The sequence below is a fragment of the Bos indicus x Bos taurus genome, chromosome 4, assembly GCF_003369695.1.
Source record: "Bos indicus x Bos taurus breed Angus x Brahman F1 hybrid chromosome 4, Bos_hybrid_MaternalHap_v2.0, whole genome shotgun sequence".
NCBI classification, from domain to species: domain Eukaryota; kingdom Metazoa; phylum Chordata; class Mammalia; order Artiodactyla; family Bovidae; genus Bos; species Bos indicus x Bos taurus.
In genome coordinates, this window is record NC_040079.1 from 106383851 (window position 1) to 106402987 (window position 19137).

Here is a 19137-nt window from a genome sequence, read left to right on the forward strand (position 1 = left end):
TTGCTTAGATCATTAGAGGTTGCAAAGTGATAATATTCCAATCTTATCATTTCTTTTTCCCATAATATTCCTACAAAGAAACACTACTCTCATCAAGTATACAGTCACTCTGAAGTACAGATCATACAGAAAAGACAAAATAAGATTCTTTCAGAATAAATGACTTTTTTCCTTTAGTTATTAGTTTTTAAAATAATAAAGTGGTTTCCTTAATATTCTCCAATGATAATCAATGGGTTTCTTTCATTTTTCAGTATCATTATGATCTCAACCTATTACTCTTAAAGACAGCAGAAGCTTATTCAGCTTGTTTTCCAAACTCTTAAACAAGAAATCTGTAGCATTTGTTAGCATCCTTACTTTCTATTATGATGAAATACTTCAGACTCATTTTATACATTTCCTGCTCCAGATCTAGAATCATTAATTTCTTCGAGGATCTCTGGGGTTTTTTTAGAGCCACTGGCATTTAGAAAGCAATATATGGACACCAGAAGAGTCACTGATACTGGATTGATCATTGTTTCTAAACCTTTTTGGTAGACAGACATGTGAATATGTATTCTTTTAGATTTAAAGGTAACAAACACCATGAGTACTTATTGATACATCCAACTCAAACTCAAGATTACAACAGTTTTTACTTAACTTTGTTTACTTGTATCTTCTTCCAACCCTGCTAATTATATGAATTCTCAATGACCTCAACCTCACAGCCATCAACATCAAGATACAAATGCAACAGTATCAGAGACAGAAACAACAAAACCATCAGCAATATGAATACCGGAAGTAGTTAAATGTTTTTTTTTTTGGCGGGGGGTAGTTTTTTTATCCTTAAAATATATCTTTTCTGGAATATATAGTGAAAAAAACAGGGTTTTAAAGTCATTTAGAATTGTCCCATATTGTAAGGTTTTGCCTTCAATTTGAACCACACTAACGTTGATTTCATGTTATTTCAATGTAAAGGAACCAATTGTGAAATTTATTACCATGTAAAATAATATTTACATGGTTCTCAAGCCAAATGTACTACCAAGGTATATTCAAGAAAGGATGGCTGTTCCTTTAAGGCTTCAGCCTCTGTATAAATAATAATCTTTGTGTGCGTGGTTCATCTTTCAAACTTTTAAAAATGTTTAAGTAGACATTTAATTTAGGAGAGGAGACAAGAAGGCAGAGTAGAAGGACTTGAACGTAGAAGAACTTGAGCTCAACTCCTCTCATGAAAACACCAGAATCACAATTGACTGCTGAACAACTATCAACAAAAAAGACTGAACTTACCCAAAGAGATATTCTACACCCAGAGACAGATGGTAGGAGGTGTGCTTTGACAATATAATCAAACCCCATATGTACCAAGTGTGTGCTAAGTTGCTTCGGTCGTGTCCAACTCCTTGTGATCCTATGGACCATAGCCTGCCAGGCTCCCCTGTCCATAGGATTCTCCGGGCAAGAATACTAAAGTAGACTGCCATGCCTTCCTCCAGAGGATCTTCCCAACCCAGGTACTGAACCCATGTCTCTTAGGTCTCCTGCACTGACAAACAGATTTTTTACCACTAGTGCCACCTGGCTGGAAAACAATTACATTGCAGTGGTTCCCCCATAGGAATGAGAGTTCTGAGCCCCATGTCACTCTCCTCAGCCTGGGGGTCTGGAACTGAGAATAGGAGCTCCCAGAGCATTTGCCCCTGAAGGTCAGCAGGCCTCGAGTACTGGGGCAAACAGAGACTGCACTCTTGAAGGGCACACACAAGATTCCATGTGCACCAGAAAACCTGGACAAACCAGTGACTCCACAGAAGCCTGGGCCAGACCTACCGATGGGTCTTGGAGGATTTACTGGTGAGGCAGAAGTCAGTTGTGGCTCACTGAGGAGGAAAGGACACTGGTGGCAGAGGATCCAGGGAACATTCATCTGTGTGAGCTCTCCCAGAGGTCACCATTTTGGCGCTGAGAACTGGCCCCACTCAACAGCCCACAGGTTCCAGTGCTGGCATGCCACAGGCCAAACAACCAACAGAGTGAGAACACAGTACCACCCATGAGCAGACAGGCCGCCCAAAGCCATCTGTGCCAGCAGCCACCCACAAACACACTCTTTGACATGGTCCTACCCACAGACGGATAAGACTCAGCTCCACCTACTCCTGAGCTGGCACCAGCCCCTCCCACCAGGAAGCCTGCACAGGCCCCTAAACCAAGCTCACCCACAAGGGAGGTGAGAAACATCAGAAGCACGAAGAACTACAACCCTAAAGCCTGAGAAACAGAGACCACAAATACAGAAAGTCAGGCAAAATGAGACAGCAGAGAAATATGCTGCAGATGAAGAAAATAAAGAACAATTAAGTGAAGCTGAGATACGCAATTTTCTGAAAAAGAATTCAGAGTAATGATAGTAAAGATGATCTAAGATATTGGAAACAGATTGGAGACACAGACCAAAAGGATATAACAAATGTTCCATAAAGAGCCAAAGAATTGATGCCTTCACACTGTGGTGCTGGAGAAAACTCCCGAGAGTCCCTTGGACTGCAAGGAGATCAAATCAGTGAATCCTAAAGGAAATCAACCCTGAATATTCATGGGAAAGACTGACGCTGAAGCTTAAGCTCCAATACTTTGCCACCTGATGCAAAGAGCCAACTCACTGGAAAACAGCCTGATGCTGGGAAAGATAGAGGGCAAAAAGAGAAAGGGGTGGAAGGTGTTGAGATGCTTACATAGCATAACCTACTCAATGGACACGAGTTTCAGCAAACTCTAGAAGATAGTGAAGGATGGGGAAGCCTGGTGTGCTGCAGTCCATGGGGTCGCAAAGAACTGGACATGACGTAGTGACTGAACAACAACAACAGAAGCTTTAAAGAACAAACAGAGGAGAACAATACAATAACAGAAATGAAAAGTACACTAGAAGGTTTAATAGCAGAATAAATGAGGCAGAACGAATAAGTGACCTGGAAAACACACTGAGGAAATCACTGCTACATAACAGAATAAAGAAAAAAGAACTAAAAGAAATGAGAACATCTAAGAGACCTCTGAGGCAACATTAAATGTACCATATTTGCATTAAGGGACCCAAAAGGAAAAGAGAGAAAGGATCTGAGAAAATATTTGAGGAGATAATAGCTGAAAACTTTCCTAACACAAAAAAGGAAATAGGCACCCAAATCCAGACATTGCAAAAAGGCCCATGCAGCATAAACCCGAGGAGAAACATGCTGAGAAAAACAGTACTCAAACTGACAAAAATTAAAGGAAAAAAATATTGAAAGCAACAAACAACATACAAAGGAACTCCCATAAGATTATCAGCTGATTTATCAGCAGAAACTCTGCAGGACAGAAGGGAGGGACATGACATATTACAAGTGATAAAAGGGAAGAACATACAACCAAGAATACTCTACCTAACGAGGCTCTCATTCAGATCTGATGGAGAGATCAATAGCCTTACAGACAAGCAAAAGTTAAGAGAATCTAGCTCCACTGGACCAGCTTTGTAACAAGTGCAAAAAGAACTTCTCTAGGAGGAAAAGAAAAAGCCACAACTAGAAAGAAGAAAATTACTAACAGAAAAGTTCACTGGTTAGGGTAAATATATATAATAAAAGTAGGAAATCATTCACACACAAATATACAAAACCAGCAATCATGAGAAGAGGAGAATACAAATGTGGGATATTTGAAATGCATTTGAAATTAAGAGACCAGTGAACTGTGGTGTTGGAGAAGACTCTTGAGAGTCCCTTGGACTGCAAGGAGATCCAACCAGTCCATCCTAAAGGAGATCAGTTCTGGGTGTTCATTGGAGGGACTGATGCTGAAGCTGAAACTCTAATGCTTTGGCCATGTCATGTGAAAAGTTGACTCATTGGAAAAGACCCTGATGCTGGGAAGGATTGGGGGCAGGAGGAAAAGGGGACGACAGAGGATGAGATGGCTGGATGGCATCACCAACTCGATGGACATGAGTTTGAGTGAACTCTGGGAGTTGGTGATGGACAGGGAGGCCTGGCGTGCTGTGATTCATGGGGTCACAAAGAGTTGGGACATTACTGAGCGACTGAACTGAACTGACTGAACATAAAACAACCTTGGATACATACAGATTGCTATATCAAAACCTATGGTAACCACAAGCCAAAAATGTATAATAGACATATACAGAAAAAATAAAAAAGCAATCCAAACACAGTATTCAAGATACTCATCAAATCACAAAAGAGAACAAAAGGGGAAAGAAAGAAAAAAGACCTACAAGAACAAACCCAAAACATTTAAGAAAATGCCAACAGAAACATATATATCAATACTTCGGAGAAGGCAATGGCACCCCACTCCAGTACTCTTGCCTGGAGGGTCCCATGGACGGAGGAGCCTGGTGGGCTGCAGTCCATGGGGTCTCTGGGAGTCAGACACGACTGAGCGACTTCACTTTCACTTTTCACTTTCCTGCTTTGGAGAAGGAAATGGCAACCCACTCCAGTGTCCTTGACTGGAGAATCCCAGGGATGGGGGAGCCTGGTGGGCTGCCATCCACGGGGTCGCACAGAGTCGGACACAACTGAAGCGACTTAGCAGTAGCAGCAACGTATCAATACTTACTTTAAATGAAAATGAATGAAATGCTCCAATCAAAAGACACAGACTTGCTGAAAAGATACAAAAACAAAACCAGTATATATGCTGTCTACAAGAGAGTCACTTCAGACCTAGGAACACATACAGACTGAAACTGAGGGGATGGGAAAAGATATCCCATGCAAATGGAAATCAAATATCATAACAGACAATATAGACTTCAAAACAAAGACTATTACAAGAGACAAGGAAGGACACTACATGGTGACCAACGGATCAATCCAATAAGACATAACAATTGTAAATATTTATGCACCCAACACAGAAGCACCTCAGTTCATAAGACAAGCACCAATAGACACTAAAGGGATAATTGACAGTAACACAGTAATAGTGGGGGACTTTAACACCCCACTTACAGCAATGGACAGATCGTCCAGACAGAAAATAAGGAAACATAAGCCTTAAATGAAACATCAGACCAGCGGGGCTTTACTGCTATTGATAGAGCATTCCATCCAAAAGCAGCAGAATACACATTCTTCTCAAGTGCATATGAAACATTCTCTGGGATAGATCACACGCCGGGCCACAAAGCAAGCCTTGATAAACATACAAAAACTGAAAACATATCAAACATCTTTTCTGACGGGAATGATATGACATTAGGAATCAACTATAAGAAAAGTTGTAAAAGCCACAAACACACGGAGGATAAGCAACACGCTACTAAACAACCAATGGGTCACTGAAGAAATCAATGAGGAAGTCCCAAATAGACAGCCAAACCTTACACCTAAAGCAACTGGAAAAGGAATAAATAAAGCACAAAGCTAGTATAATGAAAGAGATCAAAGATCAGAACGGAAATGAATGAAATAAAGAAAACAATAGAAAAAAAACTCAGTGAAACTAAAAGTTGGTTCTCTGAAAAGATAAAATTGATAGGTCTTTAGCTAGACTCATCAAGAAAAAAGAGGGCTCAAATTAATACCACTAGGAATGAAAAAGGAGAAGTTACAACTGACATCACAGAAATGCAAATGATCATTAAAGACTACTACAAGCAACTCTATGCCAATAAAACGGACAACCTAGAAAAAGTAGACAAATTCTTAGAAAGATACAGTCTACAAATACTGAACCAGGAAGACACAGAAAATATTAACAGAACAATCACAAACACTGAAAGTGAAACTATGACTTAAAAATTCCCAACAAACATAAGTCCAGAACCAAATGGATTCACAGGAAAATTCTATCAAACATTGAGAGAAGTGTGTGCACGCATGCTCAGTCATGTCTGACTCTTTGTGACCCCATGGGCTAAAGTCCTCCAGGCTCCTCTGTCTATAGCATTCGAGCAAGAATACTGGAGTGGGTTACCATTTTCTCCTCCAAGGGGATCTTCCTGGCCCAAGGATCAAACCTGTGTCTCAATGCAGTGTCTCCTGCACTGCATGCAGATTTTTTACCACTGAGCCACTGGGGAAACCCACAGTTAGAGAGGAAGTAACATCTATAGTTCTGAAACTATTCCAAAAAAATCGCACAGGAAGAAATGCTCCCAGACTAATTCTATGAAATATCACCCTGACACCAAAACCAGACAAAAATATCATAAAAAAAGAAAACTGCAGGCCAATATCACTGATGGACTTAGATGCAAAAATCCTCAACACAATACTAGCAAACATAATTCCTACGTTAAAAGGCTCATACACCTTGATCAAGTGGGATTTATCCAGGGATTCAAGAATTTTTCAACATCTACAAATCAGTGTGATGCATCACACTAACAAACTGAAGAATAAAAACCATATGATCATCTCAATAGATGCAGAAAAAAACTTTTGACAAAATTCAGTATCCACTTATGATAAAAAAAAAAAACTCTCTAAAAGGTGCACATAGAAGGAACCTATATCAACATAATAAAAGCCATATATGACAAACCCACAGCTAACACCACACTCTATGAGGAAATGCTGAAAGCATTTACTCTAGGACTAGAACAAGACAAGAATGTCCACTCTTGCCACTTTTATTCAACATAGGTTTGGAAGCTCTAATCACAGCAATCAGAGAAGAAAAAGTAATAAAAAGAATTCAAGTTGAAAAAAGTAGTAGTAAAACTGTCACTGTTTGCAGATGACATGATACTACATATAGTTCAGGATGGGGGACACATACACCTGTGGCTGATTCATGTCCATGTATGGCAAAAACCACCACAATATTGTGAAGTAATTAGCCTCCAATTAAATAAATTAATTAAAAAAAAGAAAATCTTAAAGATGCTACCAGAGAACTACTAAAACTCATCAATGAACTTGGTAAAGTTGCAGGATACAAAATTAATACACAGAAATCTCATGCATTTCTACACACTAACAATGAAAGATCACCAGGAGAAATTAAAGCAACAATCCCAGTTACCACTGCACCAAAAAGGATAAAATACCTAGGAACAAATCTACATAAGGAGCAAAAGACCTGTACTTTGAAAACTGTAAGACGTTGATGAAAGAAATCAAAGATGATACAAACACATGTAAAGATATACCATGTTCTTAAATTAGAATGATCAATATTATCAAAATGAATATACTATTGAAGGCAATTTACAGGTTCAATGCAATTCCTATTAAATTACCAATGGTATTTTTCATAGAACTAGACAAAAAAAATTTAAAATTTGTATAGAAACACATAAGATCCTGAATAGCCAAAGTAAACCCGAGAAAGAAAAATGGAGCTGGAGGAATCAGGCTCCCCGACTTCATCAGATCAGATCAGATCAGTCGCTCAGTCGTGTCCGACTCTTTGCGACCCCATGAATCGCAGCACACCAGGCCTCCCTGTCCATCACCAACTCCTGGAGTTCACTCAGGCTCACGTCCATTGAGGCAGTGACGCCATCCAGACATCTCATCCTCTGTCGTCCCCTTCTCCTCTTGCCCCCAATCCCTCCCAGCATCAGAGTCTTTTCCAATGAGTCAACTCTTCGCATGAGGTGGCCAAAGTACTGGAGTTTCAGCTTTAGCATCATTCCTTCCAAAGAAATCCCAGGGCTGATCTCCTTCAGAATGGACTGGTTGGATCTCCTTGCAGTCCAAGGGACTCTCAAGAGTCTTCTCCAACACCACAGTTCAAAAGCATCAATTCTTAGGCGCTCAGCCTTCTTCACAGTCCAACTCTCACATCCATACATGACCACAGGAAAAACCATAGCCTTGACTAGAAGAACCTCTGTTGGCAAAGTAATGTCTCTGCTTTTGAATATGTTATCTAGGTTGGTCATGACTTTCCTTCCAAGGAGTAAGTGTCTTTTAATTTCATGGCTGCAGTCACCATCTACAGTGATTTTGGAGCCCAGAAAAATAAAAAGTCTGACACTGTTTCCACTGTTTCCCCATCTATTTCCCATGAAGTGGTGGGACCGGATGCCATGATCTTTGTTTTCTGAATGTTGAGCTTTAAGCCAACTTTTTCACTCTCTTCTTTCACTTTCATCAAGAGGCTTTTTAGTTCCTCTTCACTTTCTGCCATAAGGGTGCTGTCATCTGCATATCTGAGGTTATTGATATTTCTCCCAGCAATCCTGATTCCAGCTTGTGTTTCTTCCAGTCCAGCGTTTCTCATGATGTACTCTGCATATAAGTTAAATAAACAGGGTGACAATATACAGCCTTGACAAACTCCTTTTCCTATTTGGAACCAGTCTGTTGTTCCATGTCCAGTTCTAACTGTTGCTTCCTGACCTGCATACAAATTTCTCAAGAGGCAGATCAGGTGGTCTGGTATTCCAATCTCTTTCAGAATTTTCCACAGTTTATTGTGATCCACACAGTCAAAGGCTTTGGCATAGTCAATAAAGCAGAAATAGATGCTTTTCTGGAACTCTCTTGCTTTTTCCATGATCCAGCAGATGCTGGCAATTTGATCTCTGGTTCCTCTGCCTTTTCTAAAACCACCTTGAACATCAGGAAGTTCACGGTTCACATATTGCTGAAGCCTGGCTTGGAGAATTTTGAGCATTACTTTACTAGTGTGTGAGATGAGTGCAATTGTGTGGTAGTTTGAGCATTCTTTGGCATTGCCTTTCTTTGGGATTGGAATGAAAACTGACCTTTTCCAGTCCTGTGGCCACTGCTGAGTTTTCCAAATTTGCTGGCATATTGACTGCAGCACTTTCACAGCATCATCTTTCAGGATTTGGAATAGCTCAACTGGAATTCCATCACCTCCACTAGCTTTGTTTGTAGTGATGCTTTCTAAGGCCCACTTGACTTCACATTCCAGGATGTCTGGCTCTAGGTCAGTGATCACACCATCGTGATTGTGAAGATCTTTTTTGTACAGTTCCTCTGTGTATTCTTGCCATCTCTTCTTAATATCTTCTGCTTCTGTTAGGTCTATACCATTTCTGTCCTTTATCGAGCCCATCTTTGCATGAAATGTTCCCTTGGTATCTCTGATTTTCTTGAAGAGATCCCTAGTCTTTCCCATTCTGTTGTTTTCCTCTATTTCTTTGCATTGATAGCTGAAGAAGGCTTTCTTATCTCTTCTTGCTATTCTTTGGAACTCTGTATTCAGATGCTTATATCTTTCCTTTGCTCCTTTGCTTTTTGCTTCTCTTCTTTTCACAGCTGTTTGTAAGGCCTCCCCAGACAGCCATTTTGCTTTTTTGCATTTCTTTTCCATGGGGATGGTCTTGATCTCTGTCTCCTGTACAATGTCATGAACCTCATTCCATAGTTCATCAGGCACTCTATCTATCAGATCTAGGCCCTTAAATCTATTTCTCACTTCCATTGTATAATCATAAGGGATTTGATTTAGGTCATACCTGAATGGTCTAGTGGTTTTCCCTACTTTCTTCAATTTAAATCTGAATTTGGCAATAAGGAGTTCATGATCTGAGCCACAGTCAGCTCCTGGTCTTCTTTTTGCTGACTGTATAGAGCTTCTACTATACTACAAAGCCACAGTCATCAAAACAGTATGAAATTGGTACAAAAACAGAAATATAGATCAATGGAACAAGACAGAAAGCCTAGGGATAAACCCATGCACCTATGGGCACCTTATCTTTGACAAAGGAGGCAAGAATATACAATGGAGAAAAGGTAGTTTCTTCAATAAGTGTTGCTGAATAAAGTTGACTACATGTCCACTACATGTAAAAGAATGAAATTAGAACATCCTTTAATACCATACACAAAATAAGCTCCCCTCAGAGGAAAACATAGGCAGAACAGTGACATAAATCACAGCAATATCTTTTTGGATCCACCTCCAAGAGTAATGAAAATAAAACCAAAAATAAACTAGTGGGACCAAATTAAACTTAAAAGGTTTTGCACCGCAAAGGAAACTATAAACAAAATCAAAAGACAATCCACAGAATGGAAGAAAATATTTGCAAATGATGCAACCAACAAGGGATTAATCCTCCAAATACATCAACAGCTCATGCAGCTCAGTATAAAAACAACCCAATCAAGAAAAGGGCTGAAGGTACAGAGAGACATGTCTCCCAAGAAGATAAACAGATGTCCCGAAAGCATATGAAAAGATGCTCAACATTGCTAACCGTTAGAGAAATGCAAATCAAAACTACAATGACATACTGCCTCATGCTAGTCAGAATGGCTATCATCCAGAAGTCTACACACAATAAATGCTGGAGAGGGTTTGGAGAAAAGGGAACTCTCCTCTACTATTGGTGGGATGTAAATTGGTACAATCATTATAAAACACAGTATAGGGGTTTCTTAAACAGCTAAAAGCAGAGTTACCATATGATCCAGCAATCCTACTTGGGCATATATTGAAACAAAACCATAATTAGAAAAGATACATACACCCCATGTTTATAAACAGCACTGTTTATAATAGGCAAGACATGGAAGCAACCTAAACATCCATCAACAGAGGAATGGATAAAGAAGATGTGGCATATATATACAACAGAATATTACTCAGCAATAAAAAAAGAGTGAAATAATGCCATTTGCAGCAACATGGACGGATTTTGATATTGTTGTACTGAGTGAAGTAAGTCAGACACAGAAAGACAAATATCACATGTCACTAATATGTGGAATCTAAAAAAGGAGGGGGGTAAAATGAATTTTTTACAAAACAGAAGTAGAGTCACAGATGTAGAACACAAACTTACAGTTATCAGGGCATAAGTAGGGGAGGGATAAATTGGGAGATTGGGATTTGCATATATATATGTCACATTATATCTATATTACATATATATGTAATGTTACATATGTTATATAGATATAAATACACTACTACTACAACTACTATATATAAATTAGATAATAATAAGAATCTACTGTTCAGCACAGGGAACTATACTCAATACTCTGCAGTGATCTATATGCGAAAATAATCTAAAGAAATGTATGGCTATATGTGTATGAATTACTGATTCACTTTGCTGTACATCTGAAACTAACATAACACTGTAAATCAACTATACTCCAAAAAAATTTTTTTTTAAAGATACACGTACCCTAAGGTTCACTGCAGTACTATTTACAATAGCCGAAGCATAGAAGCGACGTTAATGACCACAGACAGAAGAGTGGACAAAGAGGATGTGGTATATAATATACAATGGAATATTATTCAGTCACGACAAAGAATAATACCATTTGCAGCACACCTAGAGATTATTATACTAAGTGAAGTAATCAGACAGAAATACATGCATTATATGATATCACTCGTATGTGGAATCTAAAACAATGATACAAATGGACCTATTTACAATACAGAAACAGACTCACAGGCTTCAAAACCCAGCTCATGGTTACCAAAGGGGAACAGTGGGGGAGGGATACACCAGGAGATTGGGACTGACATGCACACACACTACCGCATAGCCCAGGGAGCTCCACTCAGGATCCTACAGTAAACTACATGGGAAAACAACCTGAAAAGGAACTGAACCACTTTGCTGGACTCCTAAAATTAACGCAACATGGCAAGTCAACTATAATACAAAACAAAAATTAAATGTTAAAAACACGTAAGTAAATAGTAAATGATGACAACAAACTGTTTACATGTTTCTCCACCTTGCTTTTCTCATTTAAGAAATATATTCTAGAGATCGCTTCATAAGGGTACGAGAACATCTTCATTTCTTTCTACATCTGAATTTCTACATCTGTGATTTGTTCAGTGTCCTACTGATGGACTTTTGGGTTTTTTTCCCAGTGTTCTGAGATTCAAAGTAGCCTTTCTCTATCAAGAAATCTCTCTGTGTAAGTCTTTTTCTTATTTATTGCTAGTATATCTTTGGCATTAGAATCCTACAAGTGGGAACTGCTCTATCAATGAGCAAATATGTATTCATTATTTTTAGATATTGCCAAATTCCCCTCCCTAGTGTTGTACTGTTTGCATGTCCAATGACATTGTAGGAGAATGGTTTTTTCTTTCAGTCTCACCACAGAGAATGCTATCTTCTGGATTTATGTCAATCCCATGGACGAAGGAGCCTGGTGGGCTGCAGTCCATGGGGTCTCGAAGAGTCAGACACGCCTGAGCAACTTCCCTTTCACTTTTCACTTTCATGCATTGGAGAAGGAAATGGCAACCCACTCCAGTGTTCTTGCCTGGAGAATCCCAGGGACGGGGGAGCCCGGTGGGCTGCCATCTATGAGGTCACACAGAGTCGGACACGACTGAAGCGACTTAGCAGCATAGTTGAAAAAAGGTTTCTCAACTTGGTTTTAGTGTGAATTTCTAAGTGTGGTTGTTTTTCACGCAATTAAGAGCCAACTCTGTCCTCTTGATATGTTCTCTTTTCATTAACATCCTGGAAGCCCCATTTGCAAACAATTTTATGTTTTCCCATTTCTTGGGTTAATTTTTAATCTCCTTTTCTACTTCCACAACTCCTATTTATTTCCTAAATATTTTCTTTCTCTGCATTGTGTTTCAGTATTTCTTTTAAGATCCACTCCTTGGACTTAATAATCATTGTTATTCTTGTTGCAATTAAGTCTGTACCTGCAGCCCCAAACTCTCCCTCTTCTTCTGTCCCAATTCTCAAACTGCGTAGTGAAGGCTGTGAACTGTGCCTCCAAGGTACCATTAAACCCAACCTGTATGTTGCCCCTTACCATCATGCCCTTCTTTGGGCATTGCTCAGCACAATGAATGCCACCCCAGATCTCCAGCTGCCCCAGTCTTAAACCTGGGCTCTTTTCTGCTGACTCTCTCTTTCTCGCCTTCCTTGAATCAAATCAATTGCCAAATTCTGTGACTTTTTCCTCATAAATGATTCTTGAACCCATCTATTTTTCTCCATTTCAAATTCCCAATCTAAGCCACTGTCATTTCTTCCCTGAACTCCTGCACATTTCTTGTAGGTGAGTGGCCTTTCCTAGTTCTTCTTGCTCCCAAACATGATCAGAATTACCTTTAAAAGTACAAATCAGAGGACTATCCTGGTGGCACAGTGGATAAGAATCTGCCTGCCAATCAGCTGATACTGGTTCGATCCCTCATCCAGGAAGATCCTACAGGCCCCGGAGCACATGAACCCATGAGCCACACTACTGAGCCTGCGCCCTAGGGCCCATGCGCCACAACTACTGCGCCTGCGCCCTAGGGCCCATGTGCCACAACTACTGAAGCCCACGTGCCTAGAGACTGTGCTCTGCAACAAGAGAAGACACCGAAATGAGAAGCCCATGTACCACAATGAAGAGTAGCCCCCACTCACAGCAATCAGAGAAAGCCCATGCAAAGCAATAAAGACCAGCGCAGTCATAAATAAATATTTTTTAAAAGTACAAATAAGACAGTGCCATTTACTCATTTAAAAACCATCAAAACTCAAAAAGATCCCAAAACCCGAACCTCCAAAACCAAGAAACCCGTCTCAAGTCCTGTATTTCCATAGATACAGATGTATATAACCACTGCAAAGCTCTGGATACTCAAAACTGAAGTGATAACAGGGGGTACACCTCTGGGGAAAAGGTTAGGATCAAAGTCAATGAAGGGGATGCCATGGGAAGGCTTAGTGTTGGTGAAGAAGGACTTGTTTTATCATTATTTGCATTGTATGAATTTTTACAATGAGAGTATTCTCCAGTAACATATATTACTTATATATGTTAAACTAAATTAAATGGACTGAGAAAGTGAGCCTTAACTAGCTCACACGCAGGTCGGGTTCACCAGAAAGTTGTATGAATTCCCAATGTCAGGTCTCCTAGAAGAGACTTCAGGCTCCCCACAATTCCTTGCAGGGGACAATGCTGTCCTCTTGCCTAGGTGTGGCCTGGGAGAGTAAATCAAGGTGTGCTCACCTTTGTAGTCCACAGTTTGACGGTCCAGTCAAATGACGATGTGACAAACAGGTGTGAGAAGTCGATTGGGCCCACTGCCATGTGGCAGTTAATTCCTGTCACCGGCCCTTGGTGGCCTTCGAAGACTTCCCCGATGCCGGCTTTGCTGCGTGAAGACCACACAAGACAAGAGTTTCAGTGACCTTCACAAATTGGTGACTGCTTTTAAGGAAAAAAAAAAAAGGTTTGTCTCTGCATGATTACTTCTCCATAATTTAACACAGGCATAAACCACCAGATATGAAACTCACTGTCACAGTTATGTTGAGAGAAATAAATGCTATCCTGCTCTCAGTGATTTAAAACAACACGGAGCAATAACATCTTTTTAATCTTCAGAATTGAACACCGACTTTTATCACTTAATCCTTTTTCAGGAGTATTTCAAAGCCCATCACTGCTGATGAAGCTATTGATACTTTGATGGAATACACACACAGTCAACCATCACATCCCCTGATACCTGTGATATGGAGGGGCAGCTATGCCGTGCCATTTTTAGATGGGACTTGAACATCCTTAGATTTTGGTACCTGCAAGGGCTCCTGGAACCAATTCCCCATGGATTCAGACACCAGAGGACAACTATATACTCAGCTCCCAGAGCTTTCATAGTTATAATAAGATGATTCTGTTCTTGTGATGACATTTGGCACAACTTCCATTTTAACTCCTTTTAGAGAAGACTTAAGACCTGGGTTTTATCCCTGGGTCGGGAAGATCCCCTGGAAAAAGAAATGGCAACTCACTCCAGTACTCTTGCTTGGAAAATTCCATGGACGGAGGAGCCTGGTAGGCTACAGCCCACGGGGTCACAAAGAGTCGGACATGACTGAGCAACTTCACTTTGGCTATAAAACTTCACATATCCTTGAGTACATGTATTTATCCTTTCAAGAAAATGTTTTTTCTTTAAAGTTTATTATTATTATTATTATTTTGATGTGGGCCATTTTTAAAGTGTTTATTAAATTGGTTACAACACTGCTTCTGTTTTTTTCTGTTTTGGTTTTTTGGTCACCAGGCATTTGAGAACCTAGCTCCCCTACTGGGGATCAAACCCACACCCCTTGCACTGGAAGACAAAGCCTTAACCACTGGACCTCCAGGGAAGTCCCTCAAGAAAATTTCTTAAATTAGGTTGATACTCCTGAAAATGTAAAACTTCGTGGAAACCACTGTTGTCATAAAAATCATAGGCAAAATAACTTAAATGTAATACAGAGGAACTTATGTTTTCACTGAAAGGAGGAGAGTAATTTACAAATCCACTAAGTGTAAACTCCGTAAGGGCTGGTGCCTTGTTTTTCTTGTTGCATAGTGTAGTAAGTGTTCAATAAACACTTCTTGAACAAAACAAAGGAAGAGACAGACAAACTCCTGCCTTTCTCCCCAAGAGAAGCTCATTTAAGAAATAGTGATCCACAGTTTGAAAGTTATCCACAGACATATGTCATTTCTTTAACTAAGCTGGGATTGTTTCCATTACCCATTTTTATACAACAGTCTGCATGCAATAACACCCAATTAGAAAATAAATCAAAATGCTGTATTTTGTTATACAAAATAAGTATACACAGGTTATAAATATGACAAACACAGAGGGTTTGCGGCTTCTAAATATTACATCACAAAGAATGAAAATGAATTAAGTTATCGAAGCATGTGAGCTTCTGGGGCACCAGTTAATGTCAGCGTGTTGAGCAAAATTTGAAATCACTAGCCAAATACTGTAGTGTAACAAGCACTCAAAAATTATGCCTGGTAAAACTGCCAACAGCCGTTCTACATGTGATCATTTACATTCGTTCTAGAGAACTCGAGGAACTGATCTTTGAAGTGGCCCCAGGTGAGGTTCCGCTTGCCCGTAACAGCATCCTGAAAGGGTTTATAGGGTGCAAAATGAGGACCTTATTTGATTTATGGAAGTGGATTTGCACCTTTTCCATGTTAGGTGAAAAACAGAAATTTCACACCTCTCCTCTGTAGCCCTGTATGACCCACTTAAGATTACTATGAAGCCAAATGCCTGTGACTTTATAACTTTACTAAGATCTGTGTTTTATATTTCAGACGGATGGACCAATGTAAAAAGCAAAATCAAGCTTGTTGTAAAATGACGTGGTTTGTACCTTGCGTGCATGCTAAGTCGCTTCAGGCGTGTCTGATTCTTTGAGACCCTATGGACTATAGCCCGCCAGGCTCCCCTGTCCATGGGATTCTCCAGGCAAGACTACTAGAGAAGGTTGCCGTTCCCTTCTCCAGGGGATCTTCCCAACCCAGGGATCGGACCTACATCTCTTATGTCATTGGCAGGCAGGTTCTTTACCGCTAGTGCCACCTGGAAAGCCCCTTAGGTCCCCTTCTTTTGAACAGTGCATCTTCTGATTGTGCTTGAAAAGGAAAAGAGCCACAGAGCAAAAACATTCATCATGAAAACACTCACATTAGAGAATTAAAAAAAAATCTGAAAAGTTATCAGTGAACATGTTCTGGAGCCCTCACAGATAACTAAGGCCCTGGGTTAAGGGAACTGAACCTGTGTCCTGTTGGTTCTAATAAATACGTAGATAAACCTGTGAGCCTTTGTTTGGTCCACTCTGCATTCTGTGCTCCTCTCCTTCCATTCACAGCGTTCCACCTGTCTTGCAGATGTTTCTGTGTTTACCTTTCCCACCATCATCAGTTTCTTGAAGACAGGAACAGGCTTAAATGATGTCTGCATGCCCAGCAACGTCTAGCAATGCCTTTTGCTGAGTAGTTGTGCAGTTAACATTTCCAAGACTGAACAACTTTATCAGATCTTTCTCTGCTTTTGGAAAACTTTGATGCATAGTTATAGTGAAGGTACTAATGAAGGAGGAGAGGGCTTCCTTGGTGGCTCAGACTAGGTAAAGAGTCTACCTGCAATGTAGGATACCTGGGTTCTATCTCTGGGTCGGGAAGATCCCTTGGAGGAGGACATGGTTATCCACTCCAGTATTCTTACCTGGAGAATTCCACGGACAGAGGAGCATGGCAGGCTACAGTCCATGGGGGCACAAAGAGTCAGACACAACTGAGAGAACAACTCTATGAAATAAAACTGCTGGGCATGGAATTATAACATCTTCCTAGTCATATAACATCTTCCTAGTCATCTTTTATTCACGTGAGGAGGGAAAATACTGGTTTCTGTGGGCAGCAAAGTAGGAACTTCATAATTTGTATTGTGTGAATGGGAGAGTCATACACCTGGGCCATGGATTCATTCTTCAATGAATCACAAACACATTAGAGTAAGGACTTGGAACAATTCCTGGTTCCTCATGCAATCTAAATAGCCTGAGTGCAAGAGATGCAAAATCAATTGAATTAGAACTTCTAAAGTGAAAGGGAAATAACGCACCAAGGTGAACACAGTGAAACTTTCAAAATATGAGTCCATTCGTTAAATCTTGTGTGTAATTTTATAATCTAGCTAAATTACCGGATTCCACTTCTTTCCTGAGATTTTCCTAGGAGCATTTGCCAGTCTCTCAATCAAGATAGAGTTTGTATCACCTATCTTCATTCTGAATCTTCATTCCACCTCGTGTATCTCATACTATTTTGGCCTCTGATTGGGAGGAAGGGCCCTAAGGCACCTCTCTATATTATGCAGTTATTTTCATTCTTTTTTCCTTATATAGATTTTTAACTCCTCACTTACTATGTTCCCAGCACCAAGCAGGAAATCAATAATGAGATGGAAATAGTTCAGGGGGAAAAAAAAAAGGGCAGATGCCTAAATAGTTAAAAATGTGATGAATGCTAATGCAGAAGTGATATAAAAATAAGTAAAAAAAAAAAACAAGCCCATCTGACAGCTTGTACTTCTATCCCATTGATTCTACTTTAATTTTCTCCAAGTACTCATCTTCTCAAATCACATATTTGCTTATTAGTTTACTGTCAGTCACCCTCAGAATATAAACTCCAGGTCTGTTTTGTTCCTTACCGCATTCCTTATAAAGTGATGGTGCCTGACGTATGGTAGGTTCTCAGGAAATATCCCTTAAACGAACGAATGAGTAAAGAGGATGAAAATGCTATGGAAACATAAAGGAGGAAATGATTTCCTTCACCCAAGGAAGTCAGGAGAGGCTCGTGGAAAGACCTTTGTGCTGGCTCTTGAAGGATAAGGGCGGGGGAGATTAATCAGGCCAAGAAGAGAGAAATACCAGATGCAGCAGGAGAAACTGGATGTACAAACTCACTCACAGATCCGTAGTGGGATCAGCAATGTGGGGATGGGTGCGTGGGGGAGCCTGAAGGCTGAAGCTGGGGAAGGGCAGGCCAGGGCAGTCAAGAATCTTCTCTGATATGCTAAAAAGTTTGGGCTTTTTTCCTCCAGGCAATGTGAACCACCAAAGGCTTACAAATGGCTAATGACCAGAGCAGACGGATGCTATAAAACAGTGAAGACATGAGACTGTGATTTGCATTTCTGCAGAAATGCCTTTCTCATAATGCAAGGTGTTACAATCCAGCAAGCGATAACAGACTTTCGGAAATGAAGAACACGTCACGGGTAAGAAAACAGAAACTCACCTTCCATGACGACAGGCCGTGTAGACTGTACCCTCCTCGCTGCCAACCACGAAGTTATTGACGTCTCCCGTGGGGAAAGCCATTCCAGTAACGGCCACAGGCTTCGACTTATTGTACACCAGCTCCATGCTCTCCTACCAAAACACGGCGCGGTTACATTTCCTCTGTCAACTCCTTGCCATGCCAAAGATAGCGCGGAAAAATCATTCGACTAAATCGTCTGTTTGCTTTTCACACAGCGTTACAAAAGACCCCGGCTGTGCCAGAAACCACGCTTTACTGCCCCTGACATCCAAGCTTCTGTGTATCTCTGGTTTCAGCGGCTGGATTTCATCAGCGTGTGCTGTTGCTTCTGAAGTCAGGCAGAGATGACAGGTGAGAATTTTGAAACTAATGGTGCAGAAACTAAAGATAATACTGTAATGGTTACACTTGTCAGCCCCAGGCTTTAGTAAAACACACAATACCCTTGTATTTACAAACATTTCCAAAATCAATTGTTCATGAGAATACGCATGTATTAATATCAGATGTACGGAGCACATTTGTCAAAGCAGAAGTGTGTGTC

At 40.3% G+C, this 19137-nt stretch overlaps 1 protein-coding gene across 9 annotated transcripts in view; it reads right to left on the reverse strand.

Moving 5' to 3' along the window:
* DYNC1I1 (dynein cytoplasmic 1 intermediate chain 1) overlaps positions 1–19137 on the reverse strand; it is a 379346-nt gene that overhangs the window by 62357 nt on the left and 297852 nt on the right. For all 9 annotated transcript variants that reach the window (XR_003510865.1, XM_027540116.1, XM_027540115.1 and 6 more), the window contains 2 exons: positions 18570–18703; positions 13959–14103 (listed from right to left, as the gene is read on the reverse strand). Coding sequence is in view for 8 of the 9 variants with exons in the window: in XM_027540116.1 (XP_027395917.1) it covers positions 13959–14103; positions 18570–18703 (279 nt within the window). In the remaining variant the exon portion in view is untranslated. The remainder of the gene's footprint in view (positions 1–13958; positions 14104–18569; positions 18704–19137) is intronic.